General features: G+C 56.6%; 1 protein-coding gene across 3 annotated transcripts in view; it reads right to left on the bottom strand.

Annotated features, from left to right (window-relative positions):
* The window catches only part of MYO7A (myosin VIIA), an 87,068-nt gene that overhangs the window by 3,791 nt on the left and 64,047 nt on the right, over window positions 1–19,230 (bottom strand). For 2 of the 3 annotated variants that reach the window (XM_025356412.1, XM_025356413.1), the window contains exons 31-45: window positions 18,772–18,999; window positions 16,651–16,821; window positions 13,598–13,715; window positions 12,780–12,906; window positions 11,605–11,774; window positions 9,796–9,986; window positions 9,011–9,135; window positions 8,224–8,381; window positions 7,167–7,320; window positions 5,787–5,942; window positions 5,204–5,309; window positions 4,011–4,124; window positions 2,903–2,990; window positions 2,606–2,712; window positions 80–265 (exon numbers count right to left, since the gene is read on the bottom strand). In XM_025356412.1, the coding sequence (XP_025212197.1) occupies window positions 80–265; window positions 2,606–2,712; window positions 2,903–2,990; window positions 4,011–4,124; window positions 5,204–5,309; window positions 5,787–5,942; window positions 7,167–7,320; window positions 8,224–8,381; window positions 9,011–9,135; window positions 9,796–9,986; window positions 11,605–11,774; window positions 12,780–12,906; window positions 13,598–13,715; window positions 16,651–16,821; window positions 18,772–18,999 (2,199 nt within the window). Of the gene's footprint in view, window positions 1–79; window positions 266–2,605; window positions 2,713–2,902; window positions 2,991–4,010; window positions 4,125–5,203; window positions 5,310–5,786; window positions 5,943–7,166; window positions 7,321–8,223; window positions 8,382–9,010; window positions 9,136–9,795; window positions 9,987–11,604; window positions 11,889–12,779; window positions 12,907–13,597; window positions 13,716–16,650; window positions 16,822–18,771; window positions 19,000–19,230 lie in introns of all 3 variants that reach the window. The other variant, XM_025356411.1, reaches the window with a different exon arrangement.

Raw genomic sequence — 19,230 nt, 5'->3', positions numbered from 1 at the left:
GCGTCTGCCCCCTTGGCCCCTGGGGTGCCCAGAGGCCCATTCAGGGCCCCACCATTCCTGCTGCCCACCCCATGCTCACCCGCTTCCAGTCATCAGGCGAGACCTGTCGGATAAGGTCCTGGGGCACCAGCTCCCGCAGCAGCTTGGGGATGCTGGGGAAGTAGGACTTGTCCTCCTCGAACTTGACCCTGTAGATCAGCGCCCCCAGCTGCAGCACCTCCTCCCGCGTGCACTTGTGGTAGCCTCGGAGATACTTGGGCAACTCCTGCCAGAGACAGAGCAGGTCACAGGCGTGCAGGGACCTGGCAGAAGTGGGCTCTTTTCCTACCACACCAAGATCCCCAAGGCCAGGGTCTACCACCTTCCCCCGCACATGGGCCCACCCACCTCTCCAGCCTCAGCTGACACTGCTCCCCGAGGGGAGATGGCACAGGACAGGGACAGAGCAAGTCTGCCTGCACAGACTCAGCACTCGGCAGTTGGAGCGCATGGCCTTGTCTGTTACCTCATATCCCCCTGTAACAGTCCAGTGAGATGAGCAGCCCCATTTCAAGATGAAGAAACTCAGAGTGACCAGCTGGCAACCCTGAGACTCTTCTATACCTGTCACCTCCTGGGCCCATTCTCCTTTGGAAGAGCCTCTCAGTCTGGCCTCCCTGCATTGGGTTCTCTTGAGACCAGCTGCTTTTAGCAGCAGCAGCAACAGAGGCCCTCACACCCCCTTGAACTTCCAGACCCCAAACCTGAGGAACTTATGCTGGGGAATCAGCCCAGGGCAGAGACGAAGCCTCTGAAGGGCTAGGGCTGCCCACAGACTCCTGGAGCCTTATGATCATCTCATGCACGATTTGAAAGGTAGAGAAACTGAGGCTGACCTGAGGACATACTGTCAATCAGAGACCTGAGTCAATCATTAGCTATCCTATCCACCCATCCATGTGGTTATGGGTCTATCTACCTACACATCTACCTCCATCCATCTCCCTACCTGTCCATCCATCTACCCACCCATCCACCCACTCACCTACCTACTCACCCATTCACTCACCAATATCCACCCATCAATTCACTCAGCATTCATCCTCCCACCTATATGTTCCCTGAGTCACCGGTTTACCTACTCCCCATTCATCAATCCAACAAGTATGCATTGAACATCTATGAGCCAGGCCCTTTAAGCAACAATGCCTACCCTCCCTACTCCCATGGAACTTGGAGTCTCAGGGCAAGGACAGACATTAAAAATCATACCAAACAGATACATAATGACAACCTTTGAAGGAATTGTTCACAGTGCCATAAGAGAATATAACAAGGTGACCTAATCTAGGCTTCAGGGCAGGGCAGACTTCCTTTAAGATAAGATGGCTGATTGACATCTAAAAGCTCAGTAGGTGAGGGAAGAGCATCCCAACATTACGACGGCCCCGTAGCACACTTGAGAAGTGGAAACAATCCAGCTGAGCCGAAGGAGAGCCAGGTACAAGGCAAGGCAGCAGGAGCAGGTAGTGGTACCACCCGGCAGGGCCACGGTCAGGACGGGGGTTACGCCCTAAGAGCAAGGGGAAGCCACTGGGGGAATCTGGAAAGCAGGACGACCACCCTGTGGAGAAAGGGTTGAAAGGGCCAAAATGGATGAGGAGAACAGGGAGACGGTCACTGCCTCCATTCTGGATCAGAGATGATGGTGGACTGACCCAGGCTGGGAAGGTGGTGATGGAGACACATGGGGGATTTTAGAGATATCCAGGAGGTACAGTCATCAGGTAAGTGATTTGGGACGTGGGAGAGGAGGAGCAAATGTCAAGGCTGACTCTGGGGGAACTGGCAGTCCAGGGGCCATGCACTCAGTGGGCAGCAGGGGGTGGGTGGGGAGGGGCATGAGGGAAAGGCAGATCCCAGGTTTGGATGAGGGCAGTCCTTCTCACTCCCAGGCCAGTGTCCTCTCTGCCACAGCAGCCACCATCCCTGCCTCCTCTGCCCTTCCTAGCATCCTGGTTTTTCTCCCACAGAATGGCAAGCAGGTTGGGCCCAGAAAAGAGCACCAACCTGCAGTCATGAAGACCTGGAATCAAACCCCAGTTCCATTAGCTGTGTGATCCTACTTACAGCACGTGGCCTCTCTGAGTCTGTTTATCCCTCTGTCAAATGGGGACAACATGCCTGCTTCTTGGGGTTATTGGGAGGACAGAATGAGAGAAGAATGCCAGATACATAATAGAGGCTCAACATGCAAGCCTCCCTCCCGGCTTCCTTCAGGTGCCTGTGCTAGAAAATGTTTGCACAGAGGCCTTGGAGTTACCCAGTTACAGCAGCAGAATCTCAAAGTCAGAGAACAGCCCTGCACTGAAGGAGGGGCCTGAACAGGTAGGGATCAGAAGCTCAGAGGAGGAACTGTCAAGCCCCTAAGGGCTGAAGAGTCAGGAGATACAAGGATCAAGGGTTGGGCCCTCTCTTGGGGCTCCAGTGGTCTTGGCAGGAATCCTTTCAAGGCCAGGCTGGTACAGGCCCCACACCTGGCAAGGGCAGTGGGTCTCTGCTTTCAGGGCCAAAGTACAGCAACACTAGCCATGCATGAAGGCAACTAGAGTGCAGAGGTGCCCACCTGGTAATAGTGGAAGATGGAATCGGCCATGGGGTCCTTCCCTGGCACCGTGGTGGTCCACAGCTTCTTCATGAAGAACACCTGGTAGGTGAGTGAGGGCACAATTCCTGCAGCACAGGGCAGTCAGTCACCCAGAGGGTCCCTGCACAGAGGAGTGCTCACATCCCGAGCCCAGCCCAGCCCCAGCCCCAGAGGAGACCCTCGCTCAGGCCCGCCTAGGTGGGCCTCACAGCATGGCCCTGAACCTGTGCCTCCCTACTCTGGGCCTCAGATGATCCCAGGACCCGGCCTCATTACCGTCCTTGATGGGCCGAGCTTTCTTTATCCAGTCTGTCAAGTGTCGAACAAAGTCAAAGAAGAAGTCATTCTCAGGCACGCTGATGACCTGGGGACAGGGCCATTGAAGCACACTCAGTTTAAGAAACACTGCATTTTCTGACCTTCCCACCTAAGGCCTGTCTGGCAGCTCCTTCTCAGGGAAGACTCCACTTCCAGCCAGAAGGGGTTTCTGTGGGTCAGCCCCACCCTGCCCCATGTGCCTGTTGAGTGTCCCCAGAACAGCCCACTTCTTGCCAGGAGTGATGGTCATTCCATTCAGTGCCTGGGACACTGAAGGCTGCCTTAGACTCAAGGGAAACTGGACAAGAATGCAGCCCAGCCCCTGGCTTGGACATTCTCTGGCATCCATGTCCAGATCCTCCCGCAGCTCTGGGCACCGCTGGGTCTAGGACCTCATCAGGGTCACCTCTGGGTCCCAGTGTCTGGCACAGAGACAGTCATGAAGTGAGCAGACAGACACAGATGCACACAGAGCCATCAGCAGGCAACAGGATGAGGCACCTAACTCGGTCAGGGAGGCCTTCCCATGGAAGGGGCTTTAGCTAGGCCTGGAAGACTTCCAAGGACAGAGGTCTTTGGGGAAATGTGATGTGAGATGGTAGCAGGGGCATGAGCTTTAGAGTCAGACCCACCTGGAGCTCAGTCCCTGCTGTGTGACCTTGGACAAGTTACCTAACCTCTCTGAGTCCTAGTTCTGTGATCTATCAAGTGGGGATGATCACACCTTATTTCAAGGGTTAATTTGCCCTAGCATGGCAATTAAGGGCCAGTCAAAGCAAATCTGGAAAGAACGTGTGTTGGGGCAGGGTGAGGGTCTGGTGTGTCTAGAACACAGAGCACCTGGGCACATGCCCCTAAGAGGGTCTGAGCCATGTGCAGTGCCTCAGAAGAGAGAGAGCTGGGGGCAGCCACTCCATGTAAGGGATGGAAGAAGATGGCCAGATGCCAGTGCCCTCTTCCCCTCTCTCCCCTAGTCCCTCTGTCTTCCCTCTGCTGTCCATAAGTTCTTATTGCCCCAGCAAATCTCCCACCTTGGCAAAGGTGGCGAAGGTGGCGAAGGACCCACCTTGTCTGCAATTTTGACAAAGAGGCTGAATCCCTCTGAGGACTTGAGGAGCAGCCTGGTGGCGATGTTCTGGCAGAAGTCCTTGGCCTTGGTGCTGGACTCCACTTCGAAGGCCTGGGAGGGGCGGTGAGCACTGGGCTCCTGCAGGGCCTTTCCCAGGACCTGGTCCTCCCGGGCCCCTCTGGCTGTGCCTCCTATACTGAGCCCCCTCGCGTGCCAGACACCCTCCTGTGGGCCCAGAGCTGGGCATGGCGTTTAACAAAAGGAAAGGGCTACACCTGTCTGGGTCTTCCCAGGTCTCCTCCTCCCGACCCTCCAAGCAGAACGTGGCCTTGGCGTCCAGAGTCCTGGGCCGGGGTGTACAAGCCTGAGGCGACAGTGAGGGGTCCAGGGAGCACAGCAGGATGATTGGAAGGGTGATTGGGAGGAGGAGACTTGAGGTAGAGGAGAAGCAAACCCAAAAGTGGAGGGGAAAGCAGCCCAGACAGATGGGAGGGTTTGAGCATCTGGGGAAGTTTAGATGCAGGAGGAGAGATGTCTGGAGGGACAGGAACGGATGTGAGGAAGTCCTTGGTCCTTGCAACTAAAATCCTGTCGTGGCATTTCTGAGTCTCCAGCCTCAGACAAATTTCACCAACGACTCTTCAAATGAGAAGTTTATCTGAATGAGACACTGTGTTGAGACAGGCAGGGGCTGGGGACCATGAGGGGCAGCGTGACTACAGGTATGACAGACAGGACCTTTGGCAGACAGGACCTGGATGGAGGGAACCTCAACCACCTCAGGTGGGGAGGGAGGAAGGGGTGTCCAGGTTCTGGCTGCAGGAAAGTGGGCTCAGGTGACAGGGGAGGCCTGGACCTGGGGGCCAGCGGGGCCCTGCACCAGGGAGGTGCAAAGCCAGCTCAGAGGGAGAAGTGCTTTTCTCCAAGGCAGGTCCTCCTCAGAGACAGGGAGGGAGGGGTGCCCTTCTGAAGGAAGCTGCTCCAGGAAGCAGGGGCTGGATCAGGAACTAAGAGCCCCTGACCTGGGGAGTCGATGGCCTTTGTCCTGAGCTCTGACTCCACTATGGGGAAGGAGGACGAGGCAGCAAATGTTGGGTGTTGGGGGAGAGGCTTAAGGCTGCCTTTGGTGTCCACCCAGGAAGCCCGGCCCTGTCCTGGGCACTGCAGACCTAGAAGCTGGCGACCCTCACCTCGTCAGTGTCATCAGGGAAGTAGACCTTGTGGAAAATCTGGGTAGTCTTGTGCTGGATGGCCTCCACCTCCACCAGGTGTGGAGGGTACTTCCGGGACCCATTTCTGAAAAGGTGACAGAGGCAGCAGGGAGCAGGTGCGTGGGACGATGGAGACCAGGGGACCGGGACATTTGGAGGCAGACAACCCCAGTTCTGATCCTAGCCTGCCACTTCCTATGATGTGACTGGCCACTGAGTCTCCCAGAGCCTTGAGCTCCTCATCTGTAAAATGGGACGATGGGTGTGGAGAGGCCCAGCAAAGTGAAGAACGCAGTGCCCTTGGAGAGTATGAAGTGGGCCCTGGTGTCTGTGCCCACCGATAGCCTGGGAGCTCTGGGCTGAGCACTCCAGAGCAGCCGGACTCTCCAGCTGCATCCCGAGCGGCTGCGGGGCCTGCACCTCCTTCTACCTGGCAGTTGAGGTACCCCAGGGGTTGGCCCAACTGCTATATGGTCCTCATCCCCAAGGGGCTCGTTCCACAAGCCCAGTGTGGCCAGGAGCCTGCCCCAGTGTCTGCCCCTGCCCCTGACGGCCGCTGTACCTCAGGGCTTTCTGGAGCCGCTGCAGGCAGTCGATGGCTAGTGGGCAGTGCTTTCGGGACTGCAGGAAGCGCTGCACGTGGGGCAGGAGGATGTTGCTGGGTGGGAAGAGGCCCGTGCACAGCCAGAGCAGCTCCCAACCTCGCTCCTCGCTGTACCTGCAGGAGGAAGCGCGGGCTCCAGCAGAGGCAGTTGCCATCGGGAGTCACAGGACCTGTACACCCCACGGTGAGGGGGCCACACACCCCTCAGCTGCTCATCACAGCAGCACCGCCCCTCCCGACCCTTAACCTGTCTCAGGACCCCTCAGCCTACCTACAGACCCCTCTCCCTGACAGCCAGATGCAACCAGTGCTACCCAAAGTGTGCTTGGCCCACCGCACCAGGCCACACACTGCTACCACATGGAGATAAGAGGCTTATGTCACAGTGAAAAGCCACCAGTTTACCATGCCCTCTGCTTCAGCTGAGGCTTTTTGTTTGTTTCCATAGCGAGACTTTCTCCATGAAGGAGGCAGCGTGATTTATATTTTGGCAGAAGCTCTTTAATTCACCTGTACTTGGAGTGGCAATGAGTTAGACCAGTCCCACCCCAGGCTCCTTCAGCGACCACTCTGAGCTTCTTGGGTCTGACAGTGGGAAGTTTGGAGGGCTTCTAGGAGGAGGTGGCATTTGAACTAGGCTTTGAAGGATGAAGCAAATTACGGCATGCAGAGACGGGGCTGAAAAGTTTTCCTGGCTGTGGGCACAGCATGTACAAAGGTTTGGCACTGTCGAAAGAGCTGATGTGTCGTTTGAGGATGGATTTGTGGAAGAGATGTAGAGGGTGACACAGCTGGGGAGGAAGGCGGGGGGCTGGGTGTAAGGAGAGAGGGTGGAGCTTCTCTCAGACTCTGAGAGGAGCCGGTACCTGACTTCCTACTCCTGCCTTGGGCTGTCCCAAGGGGAGGAGAAGGTGGTACCCTTTGGGCATTGGGCCCAACACCCAAACCCATGAGAGTTTTCAGCCAGTGCTTTCAGCTGACAGCCGGCACAGCCTGCACCAGGGAGGGGACACTTGACTGAGCTGGACCTGCAGGCAGACAGCAGCATCTAGGCAGGGGAGGGGCATCCAGAGGGGGCTCCAGCCAAACAGGAGGAGCTGGGGCTGTTACCCTTAGAGGACAGACTCAAAGGAAGACAGCCACCACCTCCCAGTTCCTGCTAGGCCTTCCTTGGGCCTTGGAGCCAAGCTAGGATGTGAGGGGGCCCATGAGCAGCTCCTGGCTCTGTGTGAGGAAGGACTGCATCCAGGCAGAGCCAGCGGCTGTCTCAGGAGGGAAAGAGCTGCCCGTCACAGCAGGTGGGGTCTGCCCCTCGTCCACCCACCGTGCCTGGCTCACCTGATGTGGTTGTCGGTCAGCTGCTTCAGGATCTGCACGTACGCCTCATCCTTCAGGGGCTCGGCTTTCAGGGGACCCTCAAAGATCTGGTCGGTGAGCTCGTTGACAGAGCGTGTCCTCTTGGACGGGTAGTCGCCCATGTACTTGAGCACAGGTGGGGACTGTCAAGGAAGGGCTTGTGCCGAATAGAGGGGCACTGGCCTGGGGTCTGGAGGCCCCACTCCCCACAGGGCCTGCATCACCTGAAGCTGTGACCCTGGGCCCTCAGGCTGCATACTCACAAAATGGGCGTGATCTGCCCCACCCTCTATCCTCGCCTCCTCACAGCCACCAGCCCCGCATCCCAAGCCCTCACAGCAGCTGGGACGGACTGCCCAGATCGCCAATCTGACCATGCCACCCCTGCCCAGTGGTTCACCCTGGCCTTGGGACACGGCCCAAGCTTCCTCACAGGGCTTGGGAACCCTGCCTAAGCCCACTCTTCCCATCCTCTCTGTGCTGAAGCCCGGGAGCCCTGGAACAGCCCTGCTGTGTGTGTGTGTCTGTGTGTGTGTGTGCGTGCGTGCGCGCGCACGCGTGCCTCGGGGCCTTACTGCTACTCCCTCTCTCTGGAACACTCCCCACCCCTCTCCCCTTTGCCTGGCTAAGTCCTACTTAGCCTTCAGGGCTCAGTCTAGATACCACTTCCTCCAGGAAGTCCTCCCTGCCCCTCCAGGTCACATGGGTCAGGTCACAGCTGCCCGGTCCCATCTCAGCACTGATCTGGATGTGCGTATGGATGGCCCCATGAGGCCAGGGGCTGGGCTGATTCCTGCTCTACCTCCATGCCTGGCCCAGCACAAGGCACCAAATCCACCTGTCACCCAAATGACAGGGTCAGAGGAGAAAATGAGCGAGGCAGCCCCTTGCATATCAAAAGGTGCAAGGGAGGGGGTCCTCCATCAACCCTCCCCACGCATGCCCAGGCCGCAGCAGGCCCTCAGGAGGCAGGTGGTGTGCAGATGAAGGCCCTGCCCAGTCCCTGGCTCCGCTGGGTACAGCCCAGTAGCATGGATATCAGTGAAGGCCAGGCAGGCCTCCTGCGAGAGCTCCTCACTGCCCAGGAGCTTCTTGAGCAGCGCCTGCTTGAGCGGCTCCCGCGTGTGGCTCCATAGCCGGTCCTTGCCTCGGGCCTTGGACACCATGACGCGGCTCAGCGTGTGCTTGGGTGGGGGCCTGCCATAGCACAGGGACCGTCAGCAACGGCCCCATTGCTGGCAGCCCCAGGGAGAAACCCCCAGGTTGTGAGACCCCCACCCCCACCTACCCCCTGTGCCCAGAGGCTGAGGGTGGGCACCAGGCCCTGCTCTTCCCTGCCCTGCATGTGACCCGAGGCGAGTCACTGGCAGTCACTGGGCCTTCCTTTCTCAGCTATGAAACAGTGAGAACACCCCGGGCTGTGCCCCAGCCTCCCCCACCACCCTGCGCCCCCTGCAGACCTCAGTGCACACCACCTCCATCAGGAAGCTTCTCACTGCACCCCCTGCCCCCCACCCCGAAAGCATCCTCATCACAGTGCTGGGCACGCAGAATCCCAGCTGCCTGCTTCCGGCCCGCATCCCCACCAGGACTGAGGCTCGAATGCCCAGCCTGGGGCGGGTGCAGTGACATGTCTTAAATGAAGGAAGGATAAGATGAGACACACAGGACGGGTCATCAGACAGAAACAGCCCTCCAGCTCCCTCTGACCCAGGTCCTGCTCACAGGTGGGGGCTTCACAAAGTATCCCCAGCACACAACCAGACGGTAGCGGAAGCCTGCAGCTCCTAGCCCTGTGACTCCCATCCTTCCCCAGGAGCCATCACCTGAAGTAGTCGTAGGAGAACTCCTCCAGCGTGTAGGGCTTGGCACGCACCTCAGGCTCTGCCGTTCGCAGCTGCAAGAGCCGGACGACGTCCTGCCGCTGGTCGGGAGTCATGGTGACCAGGGCCTAGGGGCCAAGAGACAGGGGGCTCAGGTCAGCTCTCCACCTGCAGCCACCAGGATCACATGGTATACCCGGAGCCTTCTGGACTCTGGGAGACTCTTCAGGGGGATGGACCCCATGCCCCATTCTGACCCTGGGAGCCCTGTTCCTCCTTGGGGTCTCTGAGGTCCCTGCTGCCTCTTTTGTGCTGAGCTGAGGGCCCTTCCCTGGGTGTCCGATGAGGTCGGGTCAGTCAGAAAGCCCGGACGAGGCAGGGGGACATGGTGTGAGAGCTGCCTCGTCCACTGAGCCTGGCTCAGGAGCCACTGGGGAAGCTGGGCTGTAAGTCCTCAGAGCTGCTCTCAAGGGGGCTCCAGAAGAAGCAGGGCCCCCTTGCCAGCTGTGCCCCCACTGCCTGTTCAGACAGTGCAGGTGATACACCTCTCTCCAGTCCCCATCTCCAGCCCCACCCCTTGGCAGTTCCTCATCTGATGCCATTTCTAGGCCCCTCCCCACCTGGCACAGGTTTGAGCGCTGCCCCAACTTTAAATGTGTGGTCCCATAAGATCCCAAGATCATCTTCACAGATGCACTAGACCATTAACCTATCGTACAGCTGTGGGAAGTGGACGAAGAGGGGTCTAATGGCACCTCCCACCCATCTGCTGCCCCCAGGCCACATACCACAATCTCCCGCGGTGGCATGGTGACAGTGGGCATGACGTACACACAGTCGGTGGGGAAGTCCCCACGCTGCTTGGTCCTCTCATTGATGCCGTTGGCCCAGCCCGAGTTCATGACCTGCTCACCCGTGTCGTGGTCCAAGATGATGAGGTCTCCCTTGGCAAAGCTGAGGAAGCCTGACTCCTCACCCGCTGCAGGGCAGAGGTGAGCGGGACCACGGGGGCAGAGACAAGCTGAGTTGGAACATCTGTATTTGGGTTGATGATCTATAAGCCACTACTTCCCACAGAAGAACTGAGGTGCTGTCACTCGTGTCTGCCCACTTGCCACTCTGCCTCCACCTTGTCACAACTCTCCATACAAAGACCATCACCAGAGTGGGCTACTCTCCTGCTCAAAAGCCTTCTACGGCTCCTCATTGCCCTTGGGAGGAAGCCCCACACTCCTAAGCCTGTTGTGAGCGGGCCTCCCAGACTCCCTCCACCTTGCCCCTCCTCCCTCACCGTGCCTGTTTCCAGCCAAACCAGACTGTTTGCAGTTGCCTGGACAGGCCAGCTTTCTCCCGCCTCTGTGCTGGCATCACGTTCAGCTTTCTGGCCCCTGCGCTCTGCTCACACGGGCTTCCTCCCTGGACCCCAGTCTGCATGGGGCCTCTCCTCTGGGCTCCTGTGGCTCTGGGTTTCCCTGCTTACTGCACCGTCACAGGCCTGTCACTGTCTGCTTCCCACCCACTCCCCACTGAGGACAGGGTGGGGTCCATTTCATCTTTGTCTTTCCCACACTCTGCCAGGGCCTCGGTGGCCTCCAGCAGAGTAGTTGTTACTGCTGTTATCACTTGAAGATGGTGCGTATTTTGAGAACACTGAGGAGGACCCTGATCTAACTTGGAGAGCTGACAGGAGATGAATATTGAAGAGCCAGAAGACGGGAGGGAGAGGAGATTCCCCACAGACCACAGATTGAAGGCTATTTGGTCTAGTTTCAGGGGAAAGATGGGAACAAGACCCTAGCAGCCTTGAGTGCCAAGGCCACGGGGCATGGTCTGTGATATGGTTCAGATATTTGTCCCCTCCAAATCTCTCTGTTGAAATCTGGTTTCCCAGTGTTGGCAGTGGCCTAGCGTGAGGTGTTTGCGTCATGGGGGTGGGGCCCTCATGAACAGCGTGGTGCCGCGCTCGCAGTGATGGGTGAGTCTCTGCGAGAACCGATGGTTTAAAAGAGCCTGGCAACTCCTCCTCTCTTCCTTCCTTCTGATGCAAGCACCCCTTCTCCTTCTGCCGTGAGTGGAAGCTTCCTGGGGCCTTCATCAGAAGCAGATGCTGGTGCCATGCTTCTTTTTTCTCTTTCTTTTTTTTTTAAGAGATGAGGTCTCACTCTTGCCCAGGCTGGACTGCAGTGGCACAATCATGGCTCACTGCAGCCTCCACCTCCTGGGCTCAAGCAATCCTCCTACCTCAGCCTCCTGAAGAGCTATGACTACAGGCACATGCCATCACACCCAGCTAATTTATTTAATCTTTTGTTGAAACAGGGGTCTCACTATGTTGCCCAGGCTGGTCTTGAACTCCTGGCCTCAGGTGATCCTCCCATCTCAGCCTCCCAAAGCTCTGGGATTGCAGGCATGAGCCACCATGCCCAGCCAGCACCATGCTTCTTGTAGTGCCTGCAGAACTGTGAGCCAAATAAACCTCTTTTCTTTATAAATCTCCCAGCCTCCAGTATGCCATTATAGCAACGCAAATGGACTAAGACAGTCTGCATAACGCCCTGACCCCCAGTGCCAGGCAGCCCATACCAGCAGTCACTCACCAGGGTTGGGGTTATCCTGCAGGGCCACAACATACTTAGATCTCTTCCGGAGCCCCTCTAGGAAGGTGACCACCAGGTCACGAATGTCCTCAGCATTGCTGGAGGTGAAGGTGTATTCGTCCCCCTTGATGGTGGCCAGTGTGAAGCTGGGGGCTGTCGTTTTCGCTCCCCTGCAGGACCAACACGGAGAACAGGGCCCTGCCGGGGTCAGTCCTGCCCAGCCTGAGTGAGGCGCAGCACAGCCAAGATCAGAGCAGCCCAGTGAGAGCCAGACACGGCACTCCCTGAAGGAGACCAAGGCCAGTCGAGTCAGACATGCCCCAGCCAGTGGGAGATGTGGCCCAGCTCAGACACATCTCAGGTTAAGTCAGAGCTGGCCTGGCCAGAGTCAGGCATGGCCCAGAGGGAGACCCACACTGGCCCGACCCACTTCTCGTTTGCCTGTCTAATTCCTACTCACCCTTTAAATCTCAACCTACATGCCACTTCCTCCAGGTAGTCCTCCCTGCCCTCCCACAGCCCTGATCATAGCATGCTTTAAAACGGCCTATTCAATGTCTGTCTCCTCTCTTGACTGAAGATCCAAGAGGACAAGGACTATCTTGTCACTACTGCATCCTGTGTGCCTGGCATGTGTCTGGTCTCCAGCCCATATCAGACATAACCCAAAGACACTGCTACAAGCCCCAGATGGTGGGGGAGGGAGCCACTGCACTGCTAGGAAAGCCAGTCAGTCCCAGCAACCCACCCCACCATTCCACCTGTGTAGCCATGCTCTGCAGTTTACAAAGAGCTCTCCCATCTATTATTGCATTCATTCCTCACCACTGTTATGCAAGAAAAGTATTAAGACTCCTGCTTTAGGAATGAAGACAGAGAGTGAGCGCTACCCAGGCCCCTGAACCCCAGGTCAAGCTCTTTTGTACATACTCGCCTGCCCCTACCTGTCCTGACAGCCCAGTCCTGTCTCAGAAGAGCCTTAATGTGCTGTAAAGCCCACGCCCATCCCTCCGCTAGGAGGTGCCAGAGGGGTCTTCACAGTGCGGTACAAACTGCCCAATCACGAGCAACCAGGCAGGCCACTTCATGTCTCTTCACTTCCAGTGACCCGCAGGGAAGCTCCGGCCCCTCTCCTTCCCCTCTGTCTGTCTGCGTCTCCATGCGGCCCTCCTCACCTGCTGCTGGACACGGCCATGATCTCTGGGAAGGACAGCTCCAGAAGTACCTGCTCCTGCTCATCCACAAAGTACACGCCCGTCCAGTTGACAGCCACGATCACGTCGTTCTTGGGGAGGCTGGGGCCTGGGGTCGAGACCAAGGCACTGAGAGGCAGGTCTCCCACCCCTAGGCCCAGCCCTTCTCAGTCCTCATAATGGCCAAGGAGGTGGCAATACACTGATTTCTGTTTTACAGATAGGGAAACTGAGGCCCAGAGAGCACAAACTCGCTATGTGACAAAACCCAAAGTGCAATAGGAAGAGAGTGTTGAATTGGGAAACTGGTTTGGGTCCCACTCCTGCCACTGGTCTTTGTGCAGCTTTGGACAAGTCCCTGCCCTGCACTGAAGTGGGATCTGGGGCGGGGTTGGACTGAGACCCAGGGTTCCCTCCGGCCCTGGTACTTGGTGGTTCTGTGAACAGCAGCATCAGCACAGGGCCTGGCACAGAGCAGGTGCCCAGTAACGATGGCCCAAGGACGGCTGAGCCAGTGGCCTGTGTGGGCCACCCTGTTCTATACACAGTACGTGCCCTAATGAATCAATCCTCACTCAGTTTTTCAATCTTATGCACCACCGAGCATATAAGATGTGCCATGGAGTCGCTACTGGGTGCTGGGGAGGCAGGACCCACTCAGCAGCATTGACCAGAACAGACCAAGCAGCCAGCAGGCAAGAGTTCCATTGACGGGGGCCCCTGGCTCAAGCCGCTTCCCTCCCCTGTTGTGGACTGGAGCTACAGAGCAAGGGACTGGGAGCGTCGCAGGCTGGGGGTACCTGAGAATTTGTAGGCTTCATAAAACCTGGAGAAGAGTAAGGGCCACTTAAAGCGGGCATAATTGACCACATCCTCTTTGACCTTCTGGGCATCAGTTCTCCTCTGGGCATAAATCCCCTGGAGGGAAAAAAGGGACAGAGGGACACAAGACAATGTACAGGTGAGTTTGCTCTAAAAATCAGCTGCTGCTGCCTTCTAGCTAGGAGCAGCCTGGGGCTCCTGCACCTCCTGTGCATCATGGCCTTGCCCTGCTCCCATCTGTCTGCAGCCACCCTGTCCCCACCCGTCTCATTCATCAACATCAGCGAGCACTTTCGAGTGCCACCTCTATGCAGGTGCTGCGGCCCAAAGTCAGAGAAAGCATAGCTGCCCCTCCAGGGAGTTCCCAGTTGAGCAGAGACAGGGAAGCAAGGATTCCAGCCAGAGCATGTGGGAGGCCCAAGGTCCCGGGTCAGTGCAGACTGCAGACTGCAGACTGGGAAGAGAGGGAATGGGGACACAGCGTGGGGAGCCAGGTCCTGGCGGACTGTGAGTGCAGCCACAACTGCAAGAAACTGATCTGGTGAATCTGGGAGTTAGAAAGATCAGTGTGTCAAGGGAGAACTGGACCCTGGAGGTGAGGTGATCTGTGGGGGGTGCTGCCGTGCTCTTGGTAAGATACAAAAGCACCAGCATTGTGTTTCTCTAAAAATACTTCCCCAAGCGCTAGTAAGAACTCTGGGGTTCTGGGGTAGCATTGGAGGGGTCAGAGTGAAATCCTGGTTTTTATAGTATGTAGACACAGGAATAGGTAAGAGTGGATGTGTATGCCAGCTCACAGACGGCCCCATCTCCACCCATGAGAGAGCCCATGAGGGGTGCCATCCTGAGAGCAGTGAGAATTCAGAGGCAAATGGCTCAATGTCATCAACCCAAGCTCAAATGACTCAGAGAAAATACATATGTAGGCAGAGAGACAAATCACTGAGCAAGTGTGGCTAGCATCCAGTGAATCTGGGAAGTGAAGTGCACACAGCAGTCCTACTTTTTTGAATGTGCAATCTCTCCATAAGTTTGAAATTATTTCAAAATAAGATGTTTTCAAAACACCTCTGTTATGGACTGAATTGTGTGCTTCCTTCCCCCACCCACCATATTTTCATATTAAAGTCTTCACCCCCAGAATGTAACCTTATTTGGAGATAAGATTTTTTTTTTTTTTTTTTGAGAAGGAGTCTTGCTCTTGTCCCCCAGGCTGGAGCACAACGGCACAATCTCAGCTCACTGAAACCTCTGCCTCCAAGGTTTAAGTGATTCTCCTGCCTCAGCCTCCCGAGTAGCTAGGATTACAGGCACCCACTACCACACCTGGTGAATTTTTGCATTTTTAGTAGAGACGGGGTTTTGCCATGTTGGCCAGGCTGGTCTCGAACTCCTGACCTCATGATTCACCCGCTTTGGCGTCCCAAAGTGCTGGGATTACAGGCGTGAGCCACTGCCCCTGGCCCAGAGATAAGGTCTTTAAAGACGTCACTAATGAGATCTTTTGGGCGGGCTGTAATCCAATATGTCTGGTGCCTTTTTAAGAGGAGGATATTTGGACTCAGATGTGCATGTGCACACGTCACCGTGTGGTGACAGATGGAGAGGATGGCCATCTGCAGGCTGAGAGGAGAAGCCTCAGGAGAAAGCCCCTGCTGACACCTTGATCTCGGAGCTCCAGGCTCCAGAACTGGAAGGAAACACATTTATTTCTGTTGTTGAAACCACCTAGTCTGTGGCACTTTGTTATGGCAGACCTAGAAAATGAACAATGCACCCTCCCACCCTACAAAAACTGTGATTCACAACTGTCCATTCTAGGAGGGGCCTGGCCCAGGGCTCCGGGTCAGATACTCTGAGGACCTTCAGTCCAGGAGAGACCCAGCTTAGCTGTGGGCTCCAAAGGGCAGAAACCGTGTCTGTCCCACAAAGGGCTGTGTCTCCAGGTCCTGGTGCCCAGCACATGACAAGCACCCAAAATAAAATGAATGCATAATAATAGCGCCCCACCCAGGACGTACCACATGCCACAGTGGCAGTGAGCCCTGAGGAGGCCCTCACGGAGGTGGGGGTGGAGGCTGCAGCTGTTTGGAAGGCAGCTGGACAGGCTGCAGTGACTGCCGGCACGTGAGGGCCAAGGGAGAGGAGGTGCCTGAGGATGAAGGGCAGGGGTCTCACATGAGGGACAGAGGGGTGGCAGGGAGGAGACGCTCCTCCTCTGAAGTGGTGTTCAGGGGGGTGAGGGCCTCAGGGGAAGCAGGCTGGCGCAGGGGGCACTCGGGACTCAGGGAGAGGCAGAGGCTGGTGGGGAGCTGACTAGAGAAGGCACACGGTCAGATGGAGGCGGCACAGGGCTCCCGGGTGAGGACGGAGGCTGCGAGGTGCAGGGGTGAGACCGCGGGCCTGTGGCGCCCTCAGACTATGGAGCCTTCGACTTATGTGCAGGGACAATTCTCTTGCACAGCTAGACTATGGAGATGAGGAGGCCCTGGGTCGCCTACCAGCAGCCAGTGCTCCCACCTTCTCCTCATCTGGATACCCCCGCTCTACTTGGGCAGGCTCTTAGCTTGGGAGGGAACCACTCATGGCTGGTTATGGGCCTGGGCTCCAAGCAAGCGGGTCAAGGGGGCCTGTCCCTAAAGCTCCCCAGGCAGGAAGTTGGGCGGGAGTTCTTTTAGGAAAAAGGAGGTACAATTCCTAAAGCTCTGTCTAGCGTCCACCACCTCTCCTAAGCTGCAGCTCTGGAAGCTGTAGCACCAACAAGTGGCTGGCACAAGACCAGGAAAGGGGCCCCAATACCCATGGCCCCACAGAGGCTGCAGGGTTAAGTCTGATCCCCTCTGTGTGCCTGGCACACAGATGGCAGGAGAATGAGTGAGCTGATGTCCAGTGAGGAAGGGCCACTGGGAGGTGGGAGGTCAGGTGCCATGCCATCTCCCGCAGCCCCAACAGACAGGTTCAGATGAGGACTGGGACCTCCTTGGTTGTTCAGGTCCACATCCCTTCTCTAAGACTCCTCCCAGCCCTTCACCTTCTTGTGGGCGGCAATGGCCAACTGGGCCCACTTCTCCAGCGTCTTCAGGGGCGTGATTTCGCGGTCGGGGATGTAGGTGGGTACGAGGTTCAGGAGGCGCTCCAGGATCATCTCAGAGCCATAGTCCACAAAGTACTGCTGGGAGGCCAGCTCAGCCAGGTCGTCCTCCTAGGTGGGGGGAGGCCTAGGTCATGCATTGGCCCAGGCCCCTCCAGGAAGCCCTTCCACACCACCAAAGGCTCCAGGCCCCTCTCCTGGCCCTGACTCCTGTACCTCTCAGAGCCTGGCTTTTGGGACCCAGGCTTCTCACTGATTCACCAGGGAATTCTTGTCTGCTCAGAGGAACCATGAGCTCCCCAAGGGCAGGGCCACACCCTCACCTTCTCCTGGGTCCCTTTCGCACTGGCATGGAGCTGGACTCTGCCCAGGGGCACAAAAAGTGACGCAAAGAAAAAAGCCAGCCCATCGAGCAGCCACTGCACACTCAGCCCTGTGAGACAGTGACCGGAGCTGACAAACAGCAGAAGAGGAAGCATCTGCCCTAGAGAATGGGAGACACCTGGGGTCTGCTGGAGGGGTCAAAGTGAGGGGAGTGCATCACTGTGGCTGCCTCCATCACCATCGTTAAGCACTTGGGGGATGGTTAAAGTGGTTAACAGCTGGCAGGATCTACTGTAGAGGGTTCAGAGAACCAAGTGGCCATTGGACATTTGCCCCTTCTCTGCCTGGCCTGGTGCACAGCAGCCCCAGTGATGCCTACCTAGGGCTCCCCAGAGCTCCAGCAGCAAGGGCATAGAGAAAGGCTTTTGGGGGCCTTGAAGGCAATAGATATTTTCCAACCAGTTTGAAATATTTCAGAACTTTAGCAACTGATGTGGCTATACTAATGCGCTCTGCCTGAATATTTGCTTACCACCACCAATACCACTATTATCATCACCACTGTCACCAAAAAAACTACCACCACTACCTCCACCATCACCACCATCACTACCAACAACACTATCACCAACATCATTACTGCCTCCACCATCACCACCACCACCAACAACACTATCACCAACACTATCACCAACATCATTACTGCCTCCATCACCACCACCATCACTACCAACAACACTGTCATCACCAACACCATCACTACCAACAACACTGTCACTGTCAACACCACCATCACTACCTTTACCATCACCATCATCACTACCAACAACACTGTCATCAACACCAGCACTATCACTACCTCCCCCACCACCACCATCACCGACATCATCCCTACCTCCAATATCACCACTGTCATCAGCACCAACAATACCATCATCACTAACATCACTACCTCCACCATCACCAACACCATCACTGCCTCCACCCACCATCACTACCATCATCACTACCAACACCATCACTACATCCTCCATCACCACCAACCATTATCACTGTCTCCACCACCACCAACACCATCACTACATCCACCATCACCACCAACCATTATCACTGTCTCCACCACCACCATCAACACCATCACTACATCCACCATCACCACCAACCATCATCACTGTCTCCACCACCACCATCAACACCATCATTACCTCTACCAATGTTACCACCACCAACCATCCTCTTCATTTCCATCACCTCCTTTCTTATCCCTCCCTCACAATCACCAACAGAACCATAGCTACCATTACCATTATCAAAAACAAAACAACCATATAACTCCTGTCCTCAGAAGGAGAAAAAAGAATACACATTTGCAAATTCTGATCCAAGGAATGGCTGTCTTTCTCATTTAGAGCAGCGCTTACTAGACACACTCAGAACAGTGCAGCAGGTCCTGAGGCACGTCCTCTGTAGCACGCACAGTCACTACAGCAGTGTGGGGGTCTCCTCCACTGGCGAATTCAGGACATGCTCAGAAGCCCTTGCTCCTGACATCTCACCTCACCTCCTGAGCCCCCTGAAGTAGGTGGTGTCCATCCAGGAGCCTGGAGAGTGCCCAACTGCGGTGAGACTCACCTCAGCCTAAGCTAATGATGGCTCACAGAGGAGCACTCAGCCCAAACGTGGAAAACAGCAGGCTGTGAGCCAAGCCAGCCTGGCAGGAGATTCCCTTCCACTCACCTTCTCACACCTGTACTCCCCAAACTTGACTCCTCGCACCACCTGCTGGTAGATAAGGTTGGTGGCCACGTTGTCCTCAGAGGGGCTGTGCCAGGGTGTGAAGACCTCTTTGCGGAAGAAGAGCCTCCAGGGGGCATTGCGCTCCTGGGCACCCTGCTCCTTGGCATATTGCTCGCACTGGGAGATGGCGTCCATGACATGGTCGCTGCCGCTGCCCAGGGAGGACACCTGCGGGCACAGCGGGGAGGGGAGCAGGCACAGAGTCAGGGAAGGACTATGAGGAGCCTCGACGGTGCCAATGGTCAGTTCAGACAGAAAACTGAGGCCCATTGAGGGGCAGGGACACGTCCAAGGCCCCCAGGAGGCAGACCAGATCCCAGCCTTGGGCTCTGAGCAGCACCCCCACGATTGCCTTCCTAGCCTCAGTTCTGGGCACGGTGATGTGAGAAGTCCCATTTT

This window comes from Theropithecus gelada, chromosome 14, assembly GCF_003255815.1.
Source record: "Theropithecus gelada isolate Dixy chromosome 14, Tgel_1.0, whole genome shotgun sequence".
Lineage (NCBI taxonomy): Eukaryota > Metazoa > Chordata > Mammalia > Primates > Cercopithecidae > Theropithecus > Theropithecus gelada.
This window is presented reverse-complemented; position numbering and strand designations above follow the sequence as displayed.